Here is a 10,028-nt window from a genome sequence, read left to right as displayed (position 1 = left end):
TGCCAGTCAATAAGATCATGGCTGATCTTCTATCTCATCTCCACTTGCCTGTCCAAACCCCATATCCCTTGATTCCCTTAATATCGATCTCTGTCATGAATATAATGACCGACTGAGCCTCCACAGCCCTCTGGGGGAGAGAATTCCAAAGATTCACCGCCCTCTGAGTGAAGAAATTCCTCCTCATCTCAGTCCTAAATGCCGACCCCTTATTCTGTGCCTTAAAGGAATGTATATTTGTTGCCCCTCTCACTCTTCGCCCTTTCCCCCCTCTTCGCCCTTTCCCCCCTCTTCGCCTTTCCCCCCCTTCGCCCTTCCCCCCCCTTCGCCCTTTCCCCCCCTTCGCCCTTTCCCCCCCTTCGCCCTTTCCCCCCCTTCGCCCTTTCCCCCCCTTCGCCCTTTCCCCCCCTTCGCCCTTTCCCCCCCCGTTGCCCTTTCCCCCCCCGTCGCCCCTTTCCCCCCCCGTCGCCCTTTCCCCCCCTTCGCCCTTCCCCCCCCCTTCGCCCTTTCCCCCCCTTCGCCCTTTCCCCCCCCTTCGCCCTTCCCCCCCCTTCGCCCCTTTCCCCCCCTTCGCCCCTTCGCCCTTTCCCCCCCTTCGCCCCTTCGCCCTTCCCCCCCTTCGCCCTTCCCCCCCTTCGCCCTTTCCCCCCCCTTCGCCCTTTCCCCCCTCTTCGCCCTCTCCCCCCCTCCTCGCCCTCTCCCCCCCTCCTCCCCCCCTCCTCGCCCCTCTCCCCCCCTCCTCGCCCTCTCCCCCCCTCCTCGCCCTCTTCGCCCCTCCTCGCCCTCTCCCCCCCCTCCTCGCCCTCTCCCCCCCTCCTTGCCCTCTCCCCCCTCGCCCTCTTCCCCCCCCATCCTCGCCCTCTTCCCCCCCTCCTCGCCCTCTTCCCCCCTCCTCGCCCTCTCCCCCCCTCCTCGCCCTCTCCCCCCCTCCTTGCCCCTCTCCCCACCCCCTCGCCCTCTTCCCCCCCTCCTCGCCTCTTCCCCCCCTCCTCGCCCTCTTCCCCCCCTCCTCGCCCCTCTCCCCCCCGTCCTCGCCCTCTCCCCCCTCGCCCTCTTCCCCCCCCCTCCTCGCCCTTTCCCCCCCTCCTCGCCCTCATCCCCCCCCCTCGCCCTTTCCCCTCCTCGCCCTTTCTCCCCCCCCCCTCCTCGCCCTCTCCCCCCCTCCCCCCCCCCTCGCCCTCCCCCCCCCCTCCCTCCTCGCCCCCTCCTCGCCCTCTCGCCCTCTCCCCCCCCTCCTCGCCCTCTCCCCCCCCCCTCGCCCTCTCCCCCCCCCTCCTCGCCCTCTCCCCCCCTCCTCGCCCTTTTCCCCCCTCCTCGCCCTCTCGCCCTCTCCCCCCCTCCTCCCCCCCCTCCTCGCCCTCTTCCCCCCCCCTCCTCGCCCTCTTCCCCCCCCCCTCCTCGCCCTCTCCCCCCCTCGCCCTCTCCCCCCCTCCTCGCCCTCTCCCCCCCCTCCTCGCCCTCTCCCCCCCCTCCTCGCCCTCTCCCCCCCCTCCTCCCCCCCTCCTCGCCCTCTCCCCCCCTCCTCGCCCTCTCCCCCCCTACTCGCCCCTCTGCCCCCTCCTTGCCCTTCCCCCCTCGCCCTTTTCCCCCCTTCCTCGCCCTTCCCCCCTCGCCCTTTTCCCCCCCTTCCTCGCCCTTTTCCCCCCTCCTCGCCCTTTCTCCCCCCCCCCTCCTTACTCTCCCCTCTCTTTCTTCCCCCGCTCTTCCTGCTTCTCCCCGCCGGCCCCTACTTCCTCGCAGTCTCTGAAGCTCGCTGATCTCTCTCTCTAGATGACATTAATGCAGTACCAGCTGTCTGATGATCTTCCAGCCTCTCTCCCTTTCCGGCTCTTCCCCACTGTGGACAAGGACACTAACAGCAAGTAAGAGACTTGATTAAATCCAGTATTAATCCATTGTTATAACCTCCGGGTAACAGACTGAGGCTATACTTGGTGACCCACTCCCGGGGTAAGACACGGTGTTTGGGGTTGGGTGGTGTGTTTGGGGCGGGTGTCGGAGTGTGTGTGCTGACCTGGGCCGTGTTCCTGGGCTGGGATGTGAGGGGTTGGTGGGACAGTGTTTCGGTTCTGGCAGACACTGGAGCACACAGCACCGTTTCCCAGGTCGGGGTGTGTTTAAAGTTGATTGTCAGCCGCACTCTGCTCTGTGCTCACCGCCTGAGCTCCCTCTTCACGTTCACTCTTCTCGCTCTTCCACAGCCGCATGATGGCCTATCTCAAGCTCCGCTGTGATTTGCCTCCGAAGAGGTGAGTCGAAGATTTCAGACAGGGCCTTAGTAATGACAACTATTGTGTCTGTGTCTGTCGGGGTCTGTCCAGTCTGTTTCCTGTCTATCTGTGTCGGTCTTGTCTGTCTCCCTGTCTGTGTCAGTCTGGTCTGTCTGTCTGTGTTGGTCCTGTCTGTCTGGGTCGGATTGGTCTGTCTGTCTGTGTCGGTCTGGCGCCTCTCCCTGTCTGACAGTCTGTCTGGGTCGGTTTTGTCTGTCTGTCTGGTTCAGTCCGGCCTCGTCTCTATCTCTCACTATCTCTATCTCTCACTGTCTCTCTGTCTCGCTCTCTCTGTCTCGCTCTCTCTATGTCTCGCTCTATGTCTCGCTCTCTCTGTCTCGCTCTCTATGTCTCGCTCTCTCTATGTCTCGCTCTCTCTATGTCTCACTCTCACTCTCTCTCTATGTCTCACTCTCTCTGTCTCTCTGCCTCTCATCGATTGATCCCTGGGACACGGCTATGATCTGCCCCTATCTGCACTGTTTGTGTGTGTCACTAATTGTCTTTTCTCTCGATTTATAGTCAGGCTTTGAACGTCACTGTGCACCTGCCTGTGCCCAAAGGGACTGCAAGGTTAGAAAATACATCTTCACTTTACTTCCTTTGGTCAGTCATGGCTCAGTGGGTAGCTCTCTTGGCTCGGAGTCAGAAGGTCGTAGGTTCATGTCCCGCTCCAGAGACTCAAGCCCCATAATCCAGGCTGACACTTCCCAGTGCAGTACTGAGGGAGCGCTGCACTGTTGTTGGGGCAGTACTGAGGGAGCACCGCACTGTCGGAGGGGCAGTACTGAGGGAACGCTGCACTGTCGAGGGACAGTACTGAGGGAGCGCCGCACTGTCGAGGGACAGTAATGAAGGAGTGCTGCACTGTTGGAGGTACGGTCTTTCAGATGAGACGTTAAACCCCGGTCTGCCCGCTCGGGTGAAAGATCCCCAGGCCCTATTTCGGAGAAGAGCAGGGGAGTTCTCCCCAGTGTTCTGGACAATATGTATCCCTCAAACAGCATCACGAAAACAGATTATCTGATCATTATTTCATTGCTGTTTGTGGGTGCTTGCTGTGCGCAAATTGGCTGCCGCGTTTCCTATATTACAACAGTGACTACACATCCAATAGTTTTCCATTGGCTGTAAAGCGCTATGGGACGTCCTGAGGTTGTGAAAGGCGCTATATAAATGCAAGTCATTCTTTCTATACCATGGGGTGAAAGTACAGAGCCAGTCTGGGGCGGGGGTCTGGTCCCGAGATGGGATCCAGTCGGGGGCGTGTGATCCTGTACCGGGATCCAGTGATGAGCTTGTGTGCTGACTGTCACTCACCTGCGGGTTATTTTTGCAGCCTCTCCCAGGAGCTGAGCAGCCCCGATCAGAGTGCGGAGCTGGAGCCCAGCACCAGGTCGGTGCGCTGGCAGATTCCCCGCTTCCCCGGAGGCTCGCAGCTCTCTGCTCTATTCAAGGTGAGAGGGGCGGAGACCCTTTAATCAACGGGGCCCGAGCCTGGGGAGGGGGTGGGGCGTGGGGCGTGGGACCCTGGAGTGGAGTGTGGGATGGATGAGGTGGGTGAGGAAGATTGAGTGGCTGGGGGGGGAGGGGAGGTGAGGAGTGAGCTGGGAGGAGTGAGGATGGGGGTGAGCTGGGGTGAGTGAGGAGGGAGTGAGGATGGGGGGTGAGCTGGGGTGGGTGAGGAGTGAGTGAGGATGGGGTGAGCTGGGGTGGGTGAGGAGTGAGGATGGGGGTGAGCTGGGGTGGGTGAGGAGTGAGGATGGGGGGGTGAGCTGGGGTGGGGAGGTGAGGAGTGTGAGGATGGGGGTGAGCTGGGGTGGGGAGGTGAGGAGTGAGGATGGGGGTGAGCTGGGGTGGGTGAGGAGTGAGTGAGGATGGGGTGGGTGAGGAGTGAGGATGGGGGTGAGCTGGGGTGAGTGAGGAGGGAGTGAGGATGGGGGTGAGCTGGGGTGGGTGAGGAGTGAGTGAGGATGGGGTGAGTTGGGGTGGGTGAGGAGTGAGGATGGGGGTGAGCTGGGGTGGGTGAGGAGTGAGGATGGGGGGTGAGCTGGGGTGGGGAGGTGAGGAGTGAGGATGGGGGTGAGCTGGGGTGGGTGAGGATGGGGGTGAGCTGGGGTGGGTGAGGAGTGAGTGAGGATGGGGTGGGTGAGGAGTGAGGATGGGGGTGAGCTGGGGTGGGTGAGGAGTGAGAGGATGGGGTGAGCTGGGAGTGAGGATGGGGGTGAGCTGGGGTGGGTGAGGAGGGAGAGGATGGGGGTGAGCTGGGGTGGGTGAGGAGGGAGTGAGGATGGGGGTGAGCTGGGGTGGGTGAGGAGGGAGTGATGATGGGGGTGAGCTGGGGTGGGTGAGGAGGGAGTGAGCTGGGGTGGGTGAGGAGTGAGGATGGGGGTGAGCTGGGGTGGGTGAGGAGGGAGTGAGCTGGGGTGGGTGAGGATGGGGGTGAGCTGGGGTGGGTGAGGAGTGAGAGGATGGGGGTGAGCTGAGGTGGGTGAGGAGTGAGTGAGGATGGGGTGAGCTGGGGTGGGTGAGGAGTGAGGATGGGGGTGAGCTGGGGTGAGTGAGGATGGGGTGAGCTGGGGTGAGGATGGGGGTGAGCTGGGGTGAGTGAGAGGATGGGGGTGAGCTGAGGTGGGTGAGGAGTGAGGATGGGGGTGAGCTGGGGTGAGTGAGGAGTGAGTGAGGATGGGGGGTGAGCTGGGGTGGGTGAGGAGTGAGGATGGGGGTGAGCTGGGGTAGGTGAGGAGTGGGGTGAGCTGGGGTGGGTGAGGAGGGAGTGAGGATGGGGGGTGAGCTGGGGTGGGTGAGGAGGGAGTGAGGATGGGGGGTGAGCGTGGGTGAGGAGGGAGTGAGGATGGGCGGTGAGCTGGGGTGGGTGAGGAGTGAGTGAGGATGGGCGGTGAGCTGGGGTGGGTGAGGAGTGAGGATGGGGGTGAGCTGGGGTGGGTGAGGAGGGAGTGAGGATGGGGGTGAGCTGGGGTGGGTGAGGAGGGAGTGAGGATGGGGGTGGGCTGGGGTGGGTGAGGAGGGAGTGAGGATGGGGGTGAGCTGGGGTGGGTGAGGAGGGAGTGAGGATGGGGGTGAGCTGGGGTGGGTGAGGAGGGAGTGAGGATGGGGGTGAGCTGGGGTGGGTGAGGAGGGAGTGAGGATGGGGGGTGAGCTGGGGTGGGTGAGGATGGGGTGAGCTGGGGTAGGTGAGGAGTGGGGTGAGCTGGGGTGGGTGAGGAGGGAGTGAGGATGGGGGTGAGCTGGGGTGGGTGAGGAGTGAGGATGGGGTGAGCTGGGGTAGGTGAGGAGTGGGGTGAGCTGGGGTGGGTGAGGAGTGAGGATGGGGGGTGAGCTGGGGTGGGTGAGGAGTGAGGATGGGGGTGAGCTGGGGTGGGTGAGGAGTGAGGATGGGAGTGAGTGAGGATGGGGGGTGAGCTGGGGTGGGTGAGGAGTGAGGATGGGGGTGAGCTGGGGTGGGTGAGGAGTGAGTGAGGATGGGGGGTGAGCTGGGGTGGGTGAGGAGTGAGGATGGGGGGTGAGCTGGGGTGGGTGAGGAGTGAGGATGGTGGTGAGCTGGGGTGGGTGGGGGGTGAGGATGGGGGGTGAGCTGGGGTGGGTGAGGAGTGAGGATGGGGGGTGAGCTGGGGTGGGTGAGGAGTGAGGATGGGGGGTGAGGATGGGGGGTGAGCTGGGGTGGGTGAGGAGTGAGGATGGGGGGTGAGGATGGTGGTGAGCTGGGGTGGGTGAGGAGTGAGGATGGGGGGTGAGCTGGGGTGGGTGAGGAGTGAGGATGGGGGTGAGCTGGGGTGGGTGAGGAGTGAGGATGGGGGTGAGCTGGGGTGGGTGAGGAGTGAGGATGGGGGGTGAGCTGGGGTGGGTGAGGAGTGAGGATGGGGTGTGAGGATGGGGGTGAGCTGGGGTGGGTGAGGAGTGAGGATGGGGGGTGAGCTGGGGTGGGTGAGGAGTGAGGATGGGGGTGAGCTGGGGTGGGTGAGGAGTGAGGATGGGGGGTGAGGAGTGAGGATGGGGAGTGAGGATGGGGGTGAGCTGGGGTGGGTGAGGAGTGAGGATGGGGGGTGAGCTGGGGTGGGTGAGGAGTGAGGATGGGGGGTGAGCTGGGGTGGGTGAGGAGTGAGGATGGGGGTGAGCTGGGCTGGGTGAGGAGTGAGTGAGGATGGGGGGTGAGCTGGGAGTGAGGATGGGGGTGGAGGGTGAGGTTGGGGGCTGAGTCAGGAGGGGGTGTGAGCTGGGAGGAGACAATGCTGTAGACCAACAGTGGTATATTTTGAAAAATGCTGAAAAGTTTGAGTAAATATACTCCATTTAAGGATGGAAACTGCTTCAAGTCTCTGCCTAGGATTAAATTTTTTTTTTTTTTTTTAATTCATTGATGGGATGTGGGCGTCGCTGGCTAGACCTGCATTTCGTGCCCATCCCTAATTGCCCTTGAGAAGATGGTGGTGAGCCGCCTTCTTGAAGCGCTGCAGTCCATATGGTGTAGGTACACCCACAATGCTGTTAGGAAGGGAGTTCCAGGATTTTGGCCCAGCGACAGTGAAGGAACGGCAATACAGGTCCAAGTCAGGATGGTGTGTGGCTTGGAGGGGAACTTGTAGGTGGTGATGTTCCCATGCGTCTGCTGCCCTTGTCCTTCTAAGTGGTAGAGGTCGCGGGTTTGGAAGGTGCTGTTGAAGGAGTTTTGGCGAGTTGCTGTAGTGCACCTTGTAGTTGGTACACACTGCAGCCACAGTGCGCCGGTGGTGGAGGGAGTGAATGTTGAAGGTGGTGGATGGGGTGCCAATCAAGCGGGCTGCTTTATCCTGAATGGTGTCGAGCTTCTTGAGTGTTGTTGGAGCTGCACTCATCCAGGCAAGTGGAGAGTGTTCCATCACACTCCTGACTTGTGCCTTGTAGATGGTGGAAAGGCTTTGGGGAGTCAGGAGGTGAGACACTCGCCGCAGAATTCCCAGCCTCTGGCCTGCTCTTGTAGCCACAGTATTTATATGGCTGGTCCAGTTCAGTTTCTGATCAATGGTAACCCCCAGGATGTTGATAGTGGGGGATTCAGCGATGGTAATGCCATTGAATGTCAAGGGGAGATGGTTAGAGTCTTGCTTGTTGGAGATGGTCATTGCCTGGCACTTGTGTGGTGCGAATGTTACTTGCCACTTGTCAGCCCAAGTCTGAATGTTGTCCAGGTCTTGCTGCATATGGACATGGACTGCGTCAGTATCTGACGAGTCTCGAATGGTGCTGAACAGTGTGCAATCATCAGCGAACATCCCCACTTCTGACCTTATGATGGAGGGAAGGTCATTGATGAAACAGCTGAAGATGGTTGGGCCTAGGACACTGCCCTGAGGAACTCCTGCAGTGATGTCATGTGATTGAGATGAATGACCTCCAACAACCACAGCCAACTTCCTTTGTAGGTATAATTCCAACCAATGGAAAGTTTTCCCCTTGATTCCCATTGACTTCAGTTTTGCTAGGGCTCCTTGATGCCACACGCGATCAAATGCTGCCTTGATGTCAAGGGCAGTCACTCTCACCTCACCTCTTGAGTTCAGCTCTTTTGTCCATGTTTGGACCAAGGCTGTAATAAGGTCAGGAGCTGAGTGGCCCTGGCGGAACCCAAACTGGGCGTCAGTTAGCAGGTTATTGCTGAGTAAGTGCCGCTTGATAGCGCTGTCGACGACACCTTCCATCACTTTGCTGATGATTGAGAGTAGACTGATGGGACGGTAATTGGCCGGGTCGGATTTGTCCTGCTTTTTGTAGACAGGGCATACTTGGGCAATTTTCCACATTGCCGGGTAGATGCCAGTGTTGTAGCTGTACTGGAACAGCTTGGCTAGAGGCGTAGCTAGTTCTGGAGCACAAGTCTTCAGTACTATTGCTGGAATGTTGTCAGGGCCCATAGCCTTTGCAGTATCCAGTGTCTTCAGCCGTTTCTTGACATCACGTGGAGTGAATTCAAAGGGCTGAAGACTGGCATCTGTGATGCTGGGGGCCTCAGGAGGAGGCCGAGATGGATCATCCACTCGGCACTTCTGGCTGAAGATAGTTGCAAATGCTTCAGCCTTGTCTTTTGTACTCACGTGCTGGGCTCCACCATCATTGAGGATGGGGATATTTTTGGAGCCTCCTCCTGTTTAATTGTCCACCACCACTCACGACTGCAGAGCTTTGATTTGATCGATGGTTGTGAGATCGCTTAGCTCTGCCTATCGCATGTTGCTTCCGTTGTTTGGCATGCAAGTAGTCCTGTGTTGTAGCCTCACCAGGTTGACACCTCATTTTTCGGTATGCCTGCTGCTGTTCCCGGCGTGCTCTCCTGCACTCTTCGTTAAACCAGGGTTGATCTCCTGGCTTGATGGTAATGGTAGAGTGAGGGATATGCCGGGCCATGAGGTTACAGATTGTGGTTGAATACAATTCTGCTGCTGCTGATGGCCCACAGCGCCTCATGGATGCCCAGTTTTGGGTTCAAAACAGACTGAAATATGGGACTCGAGAAAACTGAGTAAATACGGAAAGAGGATAGGAGTGGGATGAGGGAGAATCGGGAACCAATCAAATATAAAAAGGCAGAGTGAAGGATTCTATAAATCCATCCGAAACGAGAGCGGCTGGTTCTAAAGGGCGGTTACACAGAGCAATGTGGGGCTGAGGCACAAGCAGAGTTAGTGATTGAAGCAGAGACCAGGTCATCATTTGAGAATGGGTTAGACCAGAGCCTGGACAAAAGGAGATAAAGGATCTGGGAACAGGGCGGGTACATGGTATCAAGACGCTGCTCGTGTGGAGGTACACACAACACGGAGTGGATGGGCCAAAACGGCCCGTTGCTGTGTAAATTCTATGCAATTCTGCATTTGCACACTGGACGGGCCCCTCGCCCTGTTGCTGGGAAGACGGGCTTCTCGCCCTGTTGCTGGCAGAGAGGAGAAGCATTGGCTAACTATTTCCCTTTGTGTTGTAGCTGGAGGTCCCGAGTCTGCGTGCTTCATCCCTGCTGGAGCTCGGTCCCGTCTGCATGCAGTTCGAGCTGCCCATGACCACCTGCTCGGGGCTGCAGATTCGATTCCTGCGCGTTTCTGCCCTGCAGTCACCGCTGCCTCATCGCTGGGTCCGCTACGTCACGCACAGTGACTCCTACGTCATCCGCATATGAATGGGAGTGGAAATGTGGGTCAGGGTTTATTTATGTTGATGGCGTCGCGGCTAAGAATCACATTACTGAAATATGAAATGGATTAGTTAAAGTGTGAGTCGCCCAGGGTCGGATACAGGGTCGCAGTGAGTCAGTCAGCACCCTGTCCTAGGAACGTAGCAACAGGAGGCCATTCAGTCAGATCATGGCTGTCTGGATTGCAGCAAGGTATCTAGGCAGTGCTGACCCCTGTCTCTATCTGAGCGAGTTATCTGGGCAGTGCTGACCCGTCTCTATCGGAGCGAGGTATCTGGGCGGTGCTGACCCCTCACGCTCATCAGTGTATTCTGAACAAATGTACAATTAAATAAAATATAAATAAAAACCTTCAACAAAGTCAGCTGCAGCGTGTGTGTGTATATATAGAATCATAGCAGGTTATGAAAGGTGGAAGACCGTCCAGCAGACTGTTGCAATAGTCAAGTCTAGAGGGAACACAAGCATGGATGAGGGTTTCAGCAGCGGATGAGTTGAGTCGGGCGATGTGAGAGGATATGAGCTGGGAAGCTCAGCTCAGGGTCAAATAGGACAGCAAGGTTGCCAACAGTCTGGTT

General features: G+C 58.9%; 1 protein-coding gene across 1 annotated transcript; it reads left to right on the top strand.

Moving 5' to 3' along the window:
- Positions 1–1,715: 1,715 nt before the first annotated feature.
- LOC147090010 (AP-4 complex subunit mu-1-like) lies at positions 1,716–9,814 on the top strand. The gene is made up of 5 exons (XM_085977206.1): positions 1,716–1,862; positions 2,202–2,249; positions 2,793–2,843; positions 3,610–3,727; positions 9,244–9,814. The coding sequence occupies exons 1-5, from the start codon at positions 1,771–1,773 to the stop codon at positions 9,433–9,435; spliced, it is 501 nt and encodes a 166-aa protein (XP_085833332.1). The 5' UTR covers positions 1,716–1,770; the 3' UTR covers positions 9,436–9,814.
- The last annotated feature ends 214 nt before the right edge of the window (positions 9,815–10,028 follow it).

The sequence above is a fragment of the Somniosus microcephalus genome, unplaced genomic scaffold (assembly GCF_052327205.1).
Source record: "Somniosus microcephalus isolate GS21.2 unplaced genomic scaffold, FLI_Smic_1.0 unresolved_chr4, whole genome shotgun sequence".
Lineage (NCBI taxonomy): Eukaryota > Metazoa > Chordata > Chondrichthyes > Squaliformes > Somniosidae > Somniosus > Somniosus microcephalus.
Note: the sequence above shows the minus strand (reverse complement) of the source record. Positions and strands in the feature narration are given on the sequence as shown.